The following is a 16,617-nucleotide window of genomic DNA, read 5'->3' on the forward strand; positions in this document are numbered from 1 at the left end:
GTGTTTTCAGTCGTTTCACTGCTTTTGAGTGTATTAATTGTTAGGTTCATCTGTTTTTCTAAATAACCCCCTATTGAGGGTACTTTTCAGATCTATTTCAGTCATTAGTTTTGTTTGGAGAGGAAGAGAAATAATGATTATAAAGTTTGGGGGCAAAGTTGTTGCTATTCCCTCTGAGAAATGTTTGTTTTGGACATGAAATTTGCCAAATATTAAAAACAATTTTTTGTGTTCAGCAGAATGAAAGTCTCTCCTATGTTCCTGTTTTGAATTGACGGCACAGTTTTTTTGAACACTTGTTAATTTAATGTTTATTAAAAGATGATTTATTGAGCTTGAAAAGTGTTGTTATTAATATCGTCACACAAACAGGTGTTTCAGATGGAGCATGATAGTGTTTTGCTGATACAACTCCTAAATCATTTTAAAACACACCAACTGTACAATACTACTGAATGAAACTGGGCAGAAGAATCTAGTTATTAAAACAGTTTATGCTCCCAGTGTTTGTATTTGTTTGTGTGAGTGTGAAGAAAACAAAGAAAACAATATGCCAGGGGTTCAAAAACTCATAATACAGTGGATTTTTTTAAATTCTTGAAAACAGAAAAAACAGAAGATACTAAAAAACTTGCTCAAATTCATTATAGGAAGAAAGCATTTTTGTTGCAAAAATTTGACCCTTTTTAAATTTTCTATTAATATCTAAGAACCCATATATTGCATATTCAGCGAAAACATTTCCAGTTATGAGTGTGGAAATGATGTTTATTGCTACATACATTTATTGCTACATGTAAGTTGTATTTATACAATATATTAAGAGATAAAGTACATATTGAGGTAATTCTCTGCAGAGGACATTTGTGTCAAAGTTTGTAAAACACCTCAATACACCTGGAAGTTAAAACAGGTTAATTCTGGTTATGACTTACTGTCTACATTATATGTGCTACAGTTTACAAATGATTTGAGTTCATCCCGGCGTCATTCAGTTGTATGAAATCCAATCACCGCCTTTCGCGCCAATCCTGACTAACTGGGCGGAAGTTTAAGGAATCACGTGACACAAAAGTGCCTGCAACTTTCGCGCCACCACCAAATCCCGCCCCTATCTACTGGAAGAAGCGACCTGATTGGCTGATGCAGACGTCAGACTCGCGCCACTTCTTGGACCGCGACTGGAGAGAGCCGTATGCAGCAACTGAATGAATATAGATCTCCGGTGCTAGTAAAGTGATTAAACCGTGAATTAAAGTGCACTTTGGTAAGGAGGTATCTTTAAGGATTTTGGAAACAAGTTTACTTCACCTGAGGGTCAACGTCTGAAGCCATGGCTCGTAAGGATTATGCGGCAGAGAAAGGTATGGGTTAACTTTCACAATAACGGCATGGCAGCAACAGATTGCCTACATTACTTAACTTTCAACTTAATATGTTCTCTTAAAAGTTCTTTTTGGAATTTGTGAAGTCATACAATTGAGCGCATTAGAGATAAACACTACCGTAATATATTGTTTGAGCAGTTAAGAGACATGTGTTAGTCAATCATTCATCTAACAATGATACCTCCCTGTTTTCCCTCTGCACTAACTTACTTACCTTAAACCACGCTGGATGCTGTGCATGTTAGTGTGCATGTCTGACACATTATGAAACAATCCGGAGATATTTGGGACTGGTGTGCACCTTGAAGTTGAACAAACTTTTTGGTACGTTAGCTAACTGATTAGTAACCAGTTGAGCATTGTCTCTGAGCTTGTGACTGCTTGCCTGGTGACCCGGATGGATCCGCTTAAACAAAGGAGCAGGCGCCACTGTGCGAGCACATGTCCAACAATAACCTACACTTAAGACCGAGCGGAATATCTGAGTAACAGTACTGCTGTTAAAAAGTTGGCATCACATGCTTTTTTTAGTATTCATTATGTGACGTTATGAGTTCATGTCACAAAACACGATTTTGCTATTAAACATTTGAAGATATTCCCAATGTTAGGGATTCTCTGGCATATTCATGTAGTTTTTCAGTCATTTGAACGTCACTTAAAGCTCCTGTGAGGAGTTTTTCTCTGGTTATGAAACAGACTGAAGTTAATTCTGATTACTCTATATGACAAAAGCAAACCAGACCATCAGTGACAATATTGATTATTTCTATATAGTTGTTTTTAATGCCTAGGGTAGGTGTCAGACTATGCTGCCTTTTGTTTACGTTTTACAGGTCAGAAATTTAAAGTGAGTGATACATATGACTGTTAAAAAAGCAGGATGAGATTTAAAAACCACCACTTAAGCATGTAAAGTACAAAATCATACGGCTTTGTCCACAGGGGGCGCCGAAATCAACACAAACCGAAAAGTCCTCACAAAAGCTTTAAATAACGTTACTTTTAATGTTTTTAAATTAGTCACCATTGGCAAATGGCCGGTAAATGATGTACGTTATTTATAATATCTTGTTGTCGTTAACTTTGGTGAGTTGATCATTTATTGAAAGACAAAACAGCGCAACGATAATACTTTTTTAAACAAATTAATATATTATCAGCACTCTTAACTATCTTATCAAGATACAGGAAAATTACTCATGGTAAACACTGTCTTTTATAGTGTCCTGAAACCAGAGTAACATTTGTCCTAACTTTACTGCTAGCAGTCTAAACCTACCCTGCGCTAGTACACTAGCAAGTTAGCTAGTTAGCATGACCTCTCTTACTGAGAGTTGGACTATTAACGAGCAGTTATTTGTTAGGTGGACTGGCGGTGTTGATAAAATGCCAGAAACCCGGCATGTTGCCCCAATGCCTTGCTAGGGCAGTGGTTCTCTACTGGTCTAGCCTCGGGACCCACCAACACCTCCTAAATGTCAAATCATGACCCAAATATTTTATGAAAAATGGTGCCGTTTGGACCTGAGGCCGCACAAAACCATCACAGTATGTCAAGATCCTAAAACACAACAGGGTAGACAATAGTCGAGCAAATGACCAGCAGGTGGCACTGCATAAGAGGAAAATATTCTTCGTTTCATTCAATTAACAGCCTTTTTTTAATCAGTGGATACATGGAGTGTGAATAAACTACACTTCTACTGCATGCACATCACAGGAAACCCCTGTCCTTCAAAATAAAAGCGCAGCACAGACCTTTTTTTTTTTTCAAGCACAGTTCCGCGACCCACTTTTGGGTCCCGACCCACCAGTTGAGAACCACGGTGCTAGAGGGCGTTTTGAAAGGCTGATTCTTTTAGGGTTTGAAGCCATGGCATGTTGAAAACGCTCCCTTTGTCGATAAACAGCCGTTAAAAAACGGTTAACTACAACGTTCCTAACATTCAAAACTCATGTCGGAGTTCTAAATGTCCATTTGTGTTGGTTGACATTAGTAAACGAGCTAGACCATTATTAAGCTTTCAAATAGTTTACTAATGTGGCTGTGTAGCTGCTTAATTGGACATTTACTGTGTCTTTATCCTAAAACAGAAACTTTGGAATGACCCCAGTCATTTTCAATCTGTGAATTCAGATCTGCATCACGCGAACTGCTCAGTTATAAGTTTACATTGAGTGTAGCAACCGTCGGAAACCTTCGGCGTCAAGTCAGCGACCTCTTACCGCTAAGTGATTATGTAAAAAACAGTCGTAAATATTGATGGAGCTGTCGGTGTTCACCTCAGCTAAGCTAACTTAAGCTAACGTTAGAAGATGGCTGGCCATGGGTTGAAAACAACAGCCAGAACTATTTGTACTAGCGGATGGGTCGCGGAGGGATATCGAAGTGACTAGGCACAAAAGCCATGTGCTGCTTTGTTTACAATAACATCCTCGAACAGAGAAATAATAAACCACAGCTGCGGATTTTCTGCTAAAACATCAAAGTAAGTGGAGTATTTCAATTGTCGTGCTAGGAGTTGTTTCGTTCCTTGTAACGTGGAAATAGATATTGTTAGTAGTTGGCTGTTTCGAGAAGTGAGGGATATTTTCTCTAAAAAATGGACACTGAACTGAACGCGCCTGTTGTTGTATTTACATTCCCACCCGAAGCTATCTGCTGCCTAACGCTCACTTCTCTCTAGATCTGTGATAGTATGTAAACTGGGGGTGAATTTGATTAATGTAGAGCATCAGTAGCAGTTTGTGCTCTACAGTAAGCAATAGTGACTCATCGAGATTACAGGATGCCATGTTACTCAACAAAGGGGGTCGTCGCAGGACAACAAATTAGCTCCCAGTCTCTAGGCCCACTTGTGGTTGTAATAATCAACATTTTCAACAGCCTTTTAACTTCAAACACTGCGTTCATATTAAAATAATTATAGGTAAAATCAGTTAAAAGTGATTTGTTAGGATGTTTGTGTATCAAGCTAACAGAAAGAAGTCACTTCCTAGTAACTGCTGGATGTGGCCTGTGTGGTTCTGCTGTGAAATAATGCTGAAGCTTTGTTTGTTTTTTTCTTTTGTAGACAAATGCAAAAGATTCCTGCAGGAGTTTTACTCAGAGGATGATAATGGGAAGAAGGTGTTCAAATATGGAGCTCAACTTGTAAGTATAGTTAACAAATAGACTTCGAATTTATTTCATTTCTAACACACAAGTAAATAAAAAATGTGGAAAACTGAAGTGCTGATGAGCAGTAGAGTATACACTGTTCTGCAAACATAAGGATTTTAAATGTAACGTAGTTATTTTTTGTCTGTAAGTTGCATCTGCTTGCTTCCTATTTTTTTCTGTTTTTTTACTGTTGTTGCTACTGGGTGTTATTGTATGTTAAGCACTTTGTAAGCAATGGTTTAAGAAAAGAGCTATATAAATAAAGGTGTTAATTTCTAGGGATGCATGATATTGCATTTTTTGGCCGATGCTGATATTTTCCATATTTTTTGCAGATTGCCAATTTTGATACAGAAATGTATATTTGGCACATGATTTTTTCCACCTAATTGCAGAGAACACCTAGTCTCCCCTGTAGTAGTGTATATCATGTCTACTCTTATTGTAGTGGCCAACTGGCAGAAGCAAAAATAACATAATACAGTGCTTTTTAAAATGTACAGATTTACTGGGCAATATAAGAAAACGACTTAAACTTAGGTTATGTACAAAATGCCATATTAATTGTAACATTTTACTTTCAATTAAAACTAAACTGTAATATTCATACAACTTTGACAGCCTTGAATGATGAGATTTTGGCTCCTCCTTGCATGACCGATGAAGAGGCGTGGTGCAGGCAGTGCGCGCGCACCCTCGGAGTTAATGTTGTAGCATTACATCAAGCTCTTTTGGGGAATCAGCGAGCATTTAGACATATTTAAAGCGCTGTCTTATCGGTGGAAAATATCTGCAGAAAAATGACATGTCATTTTCAGGCCATAATCTGCAAATACTGTTAACGTGCCGATAATATCATGCATCCATATTCATTTCAATGGTTATCTAATTGGCATCAATATCAGTAGTTATTGTTAATCCCCTCTGAATATCTGTCCAAGATGACAAGAATTGGTGGCTAGTGGCTAAACCAAATGTCTTTAGATGGTGACTGTTGAAGCACATTGCATGATTTGTGTGTGTAAAGCAACTGAACAGGAACTTTAACGTTAAGAAGCAGCTTGTTTTTGTGTTGCACCTCGCTCATCTGCTTCCTGTCATCTAAAAACTTCAATCTATTAAAAGTGTAAAATGATTAAAAACGGCCACTCGAAGATTTTGGCTCACACCACTTTTTAGATATGTTCAATCTAGAGTGAAAGCCAAGTATTGTCTCGATGTTTTTAATAAATACTTAATACATGATAGACGATGCTCTCATGCGTAATAAAATATTACGGAGGGTGTGCTGTTGTTCAACACTATAAACTTCTATCTAGATGCACACAGGCACCTGCCTACATTTGTGTAGTGTGTCATAGTTGATCCACTTAATTCAAATTGCTCAGTAACGCATAATGATGATGGTAATGATGTGTCTTGTGTACAGGTGGCACTGGCCCACAGGGAGCAGGTGTCTGTCTTTGTGGACCTGGACGATATTGCCGAGGAAGACCCCGATCTGGTTGAGAGCATCTGTGAGAATGCAAAGCGCTACCTGGGCCTGTTTGCCGACGCCATCCACGAGCTGCTGCCGGAATACAAAGAAAGAGATGTGCGTATATTTTCACTGTTTATCCTTCATGCTTTTTAAACAGAGTTAAAGCAGTTTGATAAAGGCTATGACTACTTTTATTACTTTCAGATTGTGGCCAAGGATTCCTTGGACGTGTACATTGAGCACAGGCTGATGATGGAACAGAGGGGCCGGGACCCTGCAGACACAAGAGACCCTCGTAACCAATACCCACCAGAACTCATGAGGAGATTGTAAGTAGAGTCAGAATCAGGGTTTGATTTTTATAAACATATTTTAGTCAATACATTTATTCAATAACATTGTCTTCCATCCACAGTGAGCTGTACTTCAAGCCCCCCAGCACTACCAAACCCAAGGTGGTGCGTGATGTTCGAGCGGACAGCATCGGGAATCTGGTGACGGTTCGGGGAATAGTGACTCGTGCCACTGAGGTCAAACCAATGATGGCTGTCGCTACGTACACGTGTGACCAGTGTGGTGCTGAGACATATCAACCAGTAAGACCAGATGAATCCTGAACTCGTTAACATCCTGTGACAACACATACTTTGATCACTCATGAAATCCTTAAATTCTGTCCTTCAGATCCAGTCCCCCTCCTTCATGCCCCTCATCATGTGTCCCAGCCAAGAGTGTGTCACCAACAAATCAGGAGGTCGGCTGTACCTGCAGACCAGAGGGTCCAAATTTGTCAAGTTCCAGGAGCTGCGTATTCAGGAACATGTAAGGACCGTTGCCATTGACTGCGTTGTTCTGTGATGGCTTAGCAAGTTTCTATTGTCTCACGAGTTTCTTCTTTTGTCCCACAGAGCGACCAGGTGCCAGTCGGCAATATTCCAAGGAGCATGTGCATTTACGCCCGCGGAGAAAACACGCGCCTCGCCCAGCCAGGAGACCATGTAGCCATCACCGGAGTCTTCCTCCCTCTGCTGCGCACAGGATTCTCACAGGCTGTTCAGGTACGTGAACACGATGTGCCCAAACCTTAGAAGAAATTATCTACAGACTTAAGTTCTTGCAGTGTTAGTTTGTATGTATAGATGTGTTGTATTTTAGTTTTTTGTAATGCACATTAGCTGTACCTTGTTCTGAAATGCATTTGGTTTTGGTCGTTTCAGGGTCTTCTGTCAGAAACCTACCTGGAGGCTCATAGCATCACACTGATGAACAAGACGGAGGACGATGAGCTCGGCAACGAGGAGCTGAGTGACGAGGAGCTGCGCGGCATCACAGGTTTGTCTTTGTGTGTGATAGCTGTTCTTTGATAAATACGACTATATTTACCTCTCGCCAGGGTGCGATGATTCGGATTGTTTTCAGTCTTATCAACCGATGTGATTGTATTTACCTGTTGCAGATGAAGGATTTTATGAGAAGCTAGCCGGCTCGATAGCACCGGAGATCTATGGACATGAAGATGTAAAGAAGGCTCTGCTCCTGCTGCTGGTTGGAGGTGTAGAACAGGCACCGAAAGGCATGAAAATCAGAGGTGAGCGCTGACTTTGGCCCTTAATCTCTAACTAAACCATGAGGTAATGGGGTTGACTGGTTTCCTTGGAATAAAGCATGTTTTCTAACATATTAAGTCTTAAATAAACACAAGTTCAGGATGATTACAAAGCTAATTTTGTGCATATTAACTTCCCCTGTATCCTATCAATATATTCGGAGCATTTCTCCAAAACAAACCATTTAGCCTCTTATGAAATGTTTTCACAATCTGACAACTCTTCCTGTTTTGGCTCCTCTCTCCTTTAAGGAAACATAAACATCTGCCTGATGGGAGACCCAGGAGTCGCCAAGTCCCAGCTGCTGTCCTACATTGACCGCCTGGCTCCTCGCAGTGAGTGTGTTCTTCTTTGTTGGAGTAAAAGTCCTGAATCTGGTTTAATGTTTTATCCAGTCAGGCATTTTCTTTCCGTGAGGGTTTACAGTGTAAAATATTAACTTCTGATGTGCTGCTCTGACGAAAAGAGTAACGTTTCTACTTTAATTCTTTGTCTTGGTTTGACGATAACTTTTATGCAATCTAACAAGCATTCCTCTGTGGTCTGCAGGCCAGTACACAACAGGTCGCGGCTCGTCCGGTGTCGGCCTGACTGCGGCGGTGATGCGTGACCCCCTGACCGGAGAAATGACCCTTGAAGGTGGAGCCTTGGTGCTCGCTGATCTGGGCATCTGCTGCATTGATGAGTTTGACAAGATGGCTGACGCTGACCGCACAGCCATCCATGAGGTGATGGAGCAGCAGACCATCTCCATCGCTAAGGTAAACAGAACCACACCAGTTGTTAACCAGAGATGGTTGTGAGATTAGAATCTTAAACCGATGTCACAGCTCCACTAATGTCTCCCTCTCACCTCCAGGCCGGCATCATGACCTCCCTCAATGCTCGCTGCTCTATTCTGGCAGCCGCTAACCCCGCGTACGGCCGCTACAATCCCCGCAAGACCATCGAGCAGAACATTCAGCTGCCGGCCGCTCTGCTCTCCCGTTTCGATCTACTCTGGCTGATCCAGGACAAGCCGGACGCTGAGGCTGACCTGCGTCTGGCGCAGCACATCACCTACGTCCACCAGCACTGCCGCCAGCCGCCCACTCACTTCACCCCCATCGACATGAAGCTGATGAGGTGATTACACATTTTTAAGATGCACTTGAAACGCTGAAAATCATCCTACACAGAGACAGGTTTTACATATCGTCTTAACATGTGTATCACGTTATTCCCTTTTAGGCGCTACATCGCCGTGTGTAAGAAGCGGCAGCCCGTGGTGCCCGAGTCACTGGCTGATTACATCACAGCTGCTTACGTAGAGATGAGGAAAGAGGCCCGAGTCAGCAAGGACACCACCTTCACCTCTGCTCGTACCCTCCTCTCCATCCTCCGCCTGTCCACTGCTCTGGTGAGAACTACACCTCCACTCTCGGGAGCTGTGGGTGGCTGAAAACTTTCACATGCTGCTTTTAATAATAACTTCAGCACAGCTATATTTATGATGTTGGATATGAGACACATGATTGATCAGGTGTCTCTTCATCAGTCGTCCAGTGTGTGATAAAGTGCTTACAGTGCAGGTAGTGATGATAACCTGGCCTACTGCAGTGTGAGCACTTCTTTCCCACGCTGGACAAAGTCTGCCCCGGAGTTCTGTCTCATCATGACTCTGCAGTCACATAACATGTGTTTAATAACAAAGTATTTTCATATAAGAAGTGGGCATTTCTTCGGCATCTCTGCCCTTGGCTGTCAAAAGTGCTGTTTGTGCAGGTAGCAGTCATCCACCTACTGCAAAACCAGCACTTCAGGCAGACAGGAAGGCAGTGTGCTGCACACAGATGTCCACATGGGGGCAAACTGCAAGCAGAGTTCTAGTGCTCATGAATGGATGAATTCACTCCACACCTGTGTTTGTTTGGATGCTATAGATATCATATCTAAATAACGACGTGAGTAAGGTGCAGTGAGAATCATCTGGTCCTGGCCAGCTTTGCAGGGTGGGCAGTCAGCCTGTGTTCGTTAAGAGCAGCTGTGCAAACCCATGCAAAACTGACCGTGGCGAGAAATGTCATCAATGTTTTCTACATAAAGAACTCGATCTCCAAAGTGTTTTACAGAATTGTCGTATGGTGTCGAGAGATTTGCTGGTGTTGAGAGGCGGAGACTTGGGCAATTGCCGGCCGTCCCAGAGGGCATTGCACTTGTCTCGGTCTGACAGTGCCGGCACAGCGCAGCCTCCGCAATCACGACAAATCTGCTGTCAAACAAGATTCCTATCATGAATCCAATTTGTTCCATCTCAATCCAAACCTGTGCTCTTTCCTTTTGTTGCATCTCTGCAGGCTCGCCTCCGCATGATGGAAACAGTGGAGAAGGAAGACGTGAACGAGGCCATGAGGCTCATGGAGATGTCAAAGGACTCGCTACAAACCGACAAGTCAAGCACCACAAGGTCAGTGTTAACACAAAAACCTCAGACTTGTCTTACAGGCTGCTTTAGTTCAGCTCCAACTGCACATGACACCGGACCGGATGTCGTCTGACCCCTTTTTTTATGAGTTTCTCTTATGGCTGTAAGAGTGGCTGCGTATCCTGGAGGAAGCTGTAAAACTTCTCCGGCTTTTTATGGAGCTCTGTTCACATGGCAGCGTGTTCGCTGAGGCAGGCGTCCGGACCAGAGACGGGTTCACACCCCCTTACATAGACTGTTCTCCACTCGGTGCTTTAATGTTCCAGCAGGTTTTTTTTAGCACATTAGGAGGGAGAGAGAGAGTTGTATTTAAAATGGAGAATTAACCTTATAACATCTAAAGCATTAATTACCCATAAACACAAAAATCAGTGTCAAAAGTCAAACCAGACTTCCTGAGATGTCTAAAATCCTCACACATCTCTTAATTTCTCTGTTCAGGACTCAGCGCCCAGCCGACGTCATCTTCTCTCTGGTGCGCGAGCTCGCCACAGAGGGCGTTGCAGGCCGCGGCGGAGCCGGTGGCGTCGTTCGCATGGCTGAAGCGGAGCAGCGTTGCGTCTCCCGCGGCTTCACCCCCGCTCAGTTCCAGGAGGCCCTGGAGGAGTACGAGGAGCTGAACGTGTGGCAGGTCAACCAGGCCCGCAGCCGCGTCACCTTTGTCTGAAGAACCCCAGGACGCCTCTTCATGCACGCTTTGTTTCACACCTGAGGGGAAACTCTTCATTGTGGGCTTTCTACAGACTTATTTTGGGGGTCTTCTGTTTTCCTCCTGCAGCATTTTGTAATAAAGGTCGAGCAGAACCTGGACATTTTTTAAGCATGACTATTTTGCAAGAATTCCCGCTGTTGGAGATCCATAGCTTTTTATATTGCTGTTCACTAGTATATCTCTTGTAAATATGTATGTCAGAACGTGGTATCGTGTAGCATCTGCAGTTTAGAACTTAACGCTTCCAGTTTAATCGGCATGGAGCATTTCTGTACATTTTATAATGCAAGATAAATGAACGTTGAGCCTTTTATTGTGACAAATAGTTATAATAAATTGATGGTTCGGTACTCTGCTTGGTTTATTTGGACAGGAGAGTGCGCATGAAAGGGGATGAAGGAAGTTTAAAGTGTGCCACGATCGCTCCTGAACACCTGGTTTGTTAGTGCAGCAGCCTCGCTGACATAATTGCTGCTTTTAGAAACTCCTTTTACACGTCTTTCTTGTAAAACTTGCCAACGTACGGGGTCGCAACTGACCATTATTTTCATTATCGTTCAGTCCATAAAAAGGAGACAAGTGTCCGTTGCAATTTCTTTAAACCCCGAAGCTATGTCTGTAAATCATAGCGGACGTACACTACTTAAAATTTATAGGAACAGATGTAATTTAAATGTTACAGCCAAAAGATAAGTGGGGCGCTGGTTTAGCTCAGCTGGCAGAGCAGGCGGCTCATGTACAGAGGCTACAGACCTCGACGCACTGATCGCAGGCTCAGGCTTGGTGCACGACATCCCACATTCTCTTCTCCCCACATTTCCTGTCTCTCTTCAGCTCTCCTATAAATAACGGCAAAAGCCAAAAAAAATCTTTTAAAAGTGAAAGTTTGTAAATGATAAATGTAAGAGAGGAGACATCCAGCAATCAAACCATGCAGAAAACATGTAACCCCAACTTCCAGTGGTGTAGTGTGGTAAAAATGCATCCTCAAAATGTTTTGAGTTGTTGAAGATTAAAGATTGTTTCCTGTGAAATAAAATAAAGTGTCGGGTTTAGCGGTGTGAGTCACAGAGCAATCAACAGTCTAAAATCAAGACAATCAGTAAACTATCATATTAACAAATAATGGGGAAAGAGTTGCATTTAAAATGCTAGAACATTGTCATGTTTGTCAATCATGCTTGAAAACTCACTTTTTAATCAGTAGGTAACCATTTCCAGATACGGTGATCAATTAATCACACAACCAAATCTGTTTTCTTTACACCAGTTAGAGTGTACACACAACCACTGAAAAAACATTTTTCTCTTGTTTTACTATTCAATGGTTTGTGTTTGTGTAAAATGAACTTTTGTTTTTTTCTAAACAACATTTCTCCCAACCTCCAAATAAAATATTCTCCTTCAGGTCTTTTATTTGGAGAAAATGACGACTGGTTAAGATGCAAAAAGATCCAGAGAAGTTGTTTTTCAGACCTCGAATAATGCAAAGGAAACAAGTTCCTGTTCATGTTAAAACAACAGAATACTATTGATTTAGTAGAAGAGTTCAGACATCAATATCTGGTGGAATAACCTGGTTTTTAATCACAGCTTTCATGTGTCATGGCACGCTCTCCAACAGTCTGTCACAGGGCTGTTGGGTGACGTTAGGCCGCTCTTTGTTAGATGGCTTGATCACATTCAGGAGGTTTTTAATGGGGTTCAGATCTGGACTGGGCTGGCCAAGACATGTAGAGAGAGAGGCTGATTGAAGGAACATTTGGAGTGGAGCTGTATGTGTGTGTGCATCTTGTTTGGTACAAGATGCACACCAGCTATTCTTTTAGGCATTAAAAAAATGAAGCTTGGATGTTACTTGGCTGCTTTTGTGGAAGAAAGGGATTCAACTCGAGAACATGCATTAAGTTTTATGACATGTACGTTAGTATGACAGCGTCCTGTAAGAATGCAGCCTCAGTGCTGCAAATGTAATCGTGGACATGCTGAGACATAAAACAGCATCTTTGTTGCTCTGCGAGGTGATATCCAGTCACTTAGAAAAGCAGATGTTCTCCGCGTTACAATACCCACCTTTAGGAGCTTTAAGTGTTTTAGAAACCTAACACCTCGGTGTTAATGTACAGTTAAGATGGTGCACGTTGTCATCCTTCCTCTCTTTTTTTTGGCTGACGTACCGTGTTAGTCGGCAGCATTTTCCCCACAGTTGCAGTCGTCCCAGCAGGTGATGCTTTCCCTCCAGACTTAATGGGGAGTTTCCATTTGAAGTCTGTTCTCTTTACGGCCTCGCTGCTGAAAGCACAGGGGCTTTTATTCTTAATTGGCGCCAAAGGCTCCTTATTAAACTGTATGAAACGAGAGGTGGAGACCTGAGGCCGGGGTCTCAGAGTTGGTGGCGTCCTATTGGAGGGGAGGTAATGTTTCAGGGGGTCTGACATACAGATCTGTATTTAACCCACCCAGCGCTGATGGAGCAGTGAAGACAGCCTCCTGAGGCAGGTGAGTAGGACAGGGTCTGATGGTTTTGGTTATTGGGTTTTGAACTTTGGCTAAAGCTGCATTTTGTCAGTTAACTTACCTTACTCAGTTTATTTAAGGGTGTACCTGCAGACTTATTTATCATCAGAAACATACACTTAGTTAGGTAGGGGCTTCTTCAATATGTATGTCTTTCTTGTGACATCATCAGAGATTGTTTCATTAATGAATTGTACATTTAAATCAGCAAGAAAGGCCTCCATTTAAGTTAGAAAATCTAATGTGAGCAGAACAAGGAAGTAACCCTTTAAAAGTGTGGGTTTTTTTGAAAGTTAAAAATCATATTTCTTTCTTTAGTAATCAAATTGTAGCAGATATATGAGACCTGTTCTTTGTTCTCTAGATGATACAAACATGTTTCTTAATGAAAACCTTCCCTTTCTGGATGCAGGAGTTCACGATGATTTCCTCATTATGGTCGTTGGGGGCTCTTTGCTGTCTGATGTTGCTCTCAGGTCAGTTTCCATTTTATATTCTACAAACAAAAATATATCAGAAACAAAACAAACCTCATGCATCTAATGATTTCTCTCCTCTTCCAGGCCTGCTGGAGGCCAAGTCTTTGTTAAACGTCATCCAGCAAGAAGGTAACTACACATCATCAGTAACTTCAGCACAAGCTGTAGAAAGCTTTAATCTTTTAGGAAACTGAAACCTTATCTTCTGGAACAGAGATGGTCCCGGTCGGTGATCTCAGTATTGACTCCGAGAGAGCAAACGGCTTTCTGACTCACTCCAGACCGAAGCGTAACGCGGACCCCAGGTGGTACAGAGGAAACCCAGACTTCCAGGCTTACTACCGCTACTACAGCAGCATCGGACACACTGAGGGGGTAAGACACGACATTCTATATTACATGTAGAGATATGATGGTTTATGATGATATGACGTTAATAGATTCACGTGCATTTTTCTATTCTGGGAGACGGCAGCGAGAGTGGGGGTTTCACTTCCATAACAATGTTAAAGGCAGGAATCCTCATCTTTAAATCTTAAAATAGATTTCACACTTTGTTAATCCAGTAGTGGTTTTTCCTTAAGTAGAAAGGGGAAAGTTATAAACGTCATATAAGTTATTGTGTAACCTCCTGGTCACAAGCAGCATCTTCAATAATCAAGCCTCTGATGACGATGTATAATGGACTGTACTTATATAGCGCTTTTCTAGTCTTTACGACCACTCAAAGCTGCTTTTACACTACAGGTCACATTCACCTATTCACACATTCACACAAAGGCTACTACGTAAAGTGCTCAGCAATTTGGGGTCTTGCATGTAGACTGAGGGAGCCGGGGATCGAACCTCAGACCTTCCGATTGAAAGACAACCGACTCTACCACTGAGCCACAGCCGCCCCAATAATTATAATTATAATAAAGCCATACAAATTTTAGACAGGAAGCTGATAAGATCACATCACTGTGAAAAAATTATATGTTATGTTCTGATGATTTTATTAAATTTGCTCATCTAAAACACATCCATAAGTGCTTACATCATCGGGCTCCTCAGGTGCTCAGTGAGAATCAGGCTATGTAACACGTGGAGCATCTAATGGAGGTTGTCCTTTCCCCAATTATCACTTGGACGAAGCGCCTTTTCTGTTCATAGGCATCGGTTTACTTGCTTCATACTTGTCCCTGTACAAATAAACATTATATAATAATAAATAATGCTCAGCATCGCTTGATCCTAAAACCGTGCTCTGTCTTTATTTTTGTACAGAACCCTGCAGAAACACTTTCTCGATTAGAAATACGAGTGGATTTAAAATGTAGCGCCAAATTATATGTCAGAAATGAAAATCCAGCCATAAAATATAGAAATAGTATTTATATTTCACTCTGATTTAGACGTATTCAAGCCCACTTAGTGTTTCTGGTTTTTTTTTCATCTCCCTCTCAGCTCTATGAGATCGACAAGCTGCGGATGCTCTACCAGCAGATGAGGTACCTGGAGCACACCTACGGCCCCAACGCCTCCTACTTCCAGAACAAACTCGGCGTGCCAGTGATCATGTGTGACCCTGCCACAGACAAGAAGTGCAAACCCGTCCCCCCTCCTCCACCTCCGATGAAAGGGGTCCCGAAGGCCCCAGAGCCCCCAGCAACCGCTCCACCTCTCCCTCCTGCTCCCTCCATCTCCCAGGCTGACGTCCTCTACCTGTGCAACAAGAAGGACCCCCTCTGTAAGCCCCACATCGTCTACCTGCCCACCGGCTCTGTGCCTGTGCTCTGCGACCCCCGCTACCACCCCCACTGCACCCCCCAGAAAGCTGCACCAGAGCCATTCGCGGTGCCCCAACCTCCTCCACCTCCCCCGAAAAAGTCCGCCCCACCTCCACCGGTCCTCGTGAAGAAGTCTCCCCCGGCCCCCATCCGCACCTTCAAGGGCATGGAGTACGACTGTGACCCCTACTGGGACCCCGACTGCCTGATCGACCACCCACCCAGGCCCATGAAGGGGAAGGTTGTTGCCCTCCCACCGCCGCCGCCTCCCCCTCCTATGAAGGGGGAGAAGAAAGAGGAGCCGGTGGAGGAGCCAGTTCCGCATGCTCCCATTGCGAAGAAAGTGGCCCTCTACCCTTACCCATACTACCACCCGATGCCCTACGACCCCAGGGATGATCTTTACGACCCCGCCCGCTTCCAGTACCCTCAGCCGGCTGCTTCTGCTGACGAGCCTGCAGAGGACAGTCAGTAAAACATCCAGGATGTGTTGGAGAAAAGGTGTTTCTTCTTTAAAATGAAACAGACTTTCTTAGCTGAACACTTTTGAGGGATTTTAACATCTTTAACACAACCCCGAGCTAAAGCATCGAAAAGTTGCAGTACTTGTTTAAACCTTATTAAACTGTTTATGTATTTACCATCATTGTTTTGCTTTGTTATCAGACAACACAAGCATGTAAAGCAAACGTTATTTTGATTAACGTGCCAATAAACTGTCACAAAACATTGACTTGTATTTTGGTTTTGAATATACTTTTAAAAAGGTGCAAGAAGGAAAGAACATGTTGGCTCCCCCGGTGCCACGTGGCAGGTAAAAGCAGGCTAGTTAAAGCAGAAGTGCCAGCTGGGGGTCATTAGATCTAGTTCCGCTGTACATTTAATACCCATTAAAATGCTGACTACTGTTAGACCTCCGACTCGGGAGCTATAACTCCCCCCCGCACCCATTTTTCCTGCCCCGCATGTGCCTCTCTGCTCAAAACCCCCAGAGGCAATCGAACAGCAGGAGCACAACTTCAAAAGCCGAGC

At 42.9% G+C, this 16,617-nt stretch overlaps 2 protein-coding genes across 2 annotated transcripts; both read left to right on the plus strand.

The window, feature by feature from the left end:
- Positions 1–1,215: 1,215 nt before the first annotated feature.
- Positions 1,216–11,861, plus strand: mcm7 (minichromosome maintenance complex component 7). Its single transcript, XM_069670002.1, has 15 exons — positions 1,216–1,364; positions 4,466–4,545; positions 5,984–6,148; positions 6,239–6,363; positions 6,450–6,630; positions 6,719–6,856; positions 6,943–7,092; positions 7,252–7,366; positions 7,491–7,622; positions 7,893–7,976; positions 8,191–8,402; positions 8,501–8,766; positions 8,872–9,040; positions 9,978–10,087; positions 10,547–11,861. Exons 1-15 carry the CDS (start codon positions 1,334–1,336, stop codon positions 10,770–10,772), a joined length of 2,184 nt encoding a protein of 727 aa, XP_069526103.1. The 5' UTR covers positions 1,216–1,333; the 3' UTR covers positions 10,773–11,861.
- A 1,894-nt stretch (positions 11,862–13,755) lies between these two features.
- Positions 13,756–16,060, plus strand: LOC138598528 (uncharacterized). The gene is made up of 4 exons (XM_069670323.1): positions 13,756–13,810; positions 13,898–13,926; positions 14,030–14,188; positions 15,263–16,060. Exons 1-4 carry the CDS (start codon positions 13,756–13,758, stop codon positions 16,058–16,060), a joined length of 1,041 nt encoding a protein of 346 aa, XP_069526424.1.
- Positions 16,061–16,617: the final 557 nt, after the last annotated feature.

Source organism: Semicossyphus pulcher, unplaced genomic scaffold (assembly GCF_022749685.1).
Source record: "Semicossyphus pulcher isolate SPU_LCO1_2020_fin unplaced genomic scaffold, fSemPul1.0.p SCAF_2, whole genome shotgun sequence".
Taxonomy (NCBI): domain Eukaryota; kingdom Metazoa; phylum Chordata; class Actinopteri; order Labriformes; family Labridae; genus Semicossyphus; species Semicossyphus pulcher.

Coding starts and splice junctions, on each gene's coding strand:
- mcm7 (XM_069670002.1), top strand. CDS start 1,334: ATGGCTCGTAAGGATTATGCGGCAGAGAAAG. Junction 7,093..7,251: donor GATTCTCACAGGCTGTTCAG/GTACGTGAACAC, acceptor TGGTCGTTTCAG/GGTCTTCTGTCAGAAACCTA. Junction 8,403..8,500: donor AGACCATCTCCATCGCTAAG/GTAAACAGAACC, acceptor TCTCACCTCCAG/GCCGGCATCATGACCTCCCT.
- LOC138598528 (XM_069670323.1), top strand. CDS start 13,756: ATGATTTCCTCATTATGGTCGTTGGGGGCTCTTTGCTGTCTGATGTTG. Junction 13,811..13,897: donor CTGTCTGATGTTGCTCTCAG/GTCAGTTTCCAT, acceptor CTCCTCTTCCAG/GCCTGCTGGAGGCCAAGTCT. Junction 13,927..14,029: donor AGGCCAAGTCTTTGTTAAAC/GTCATCCAGCAA, acceptor TCTGGAACAGAG/ATGGTCCCGGTCGGTGATCT.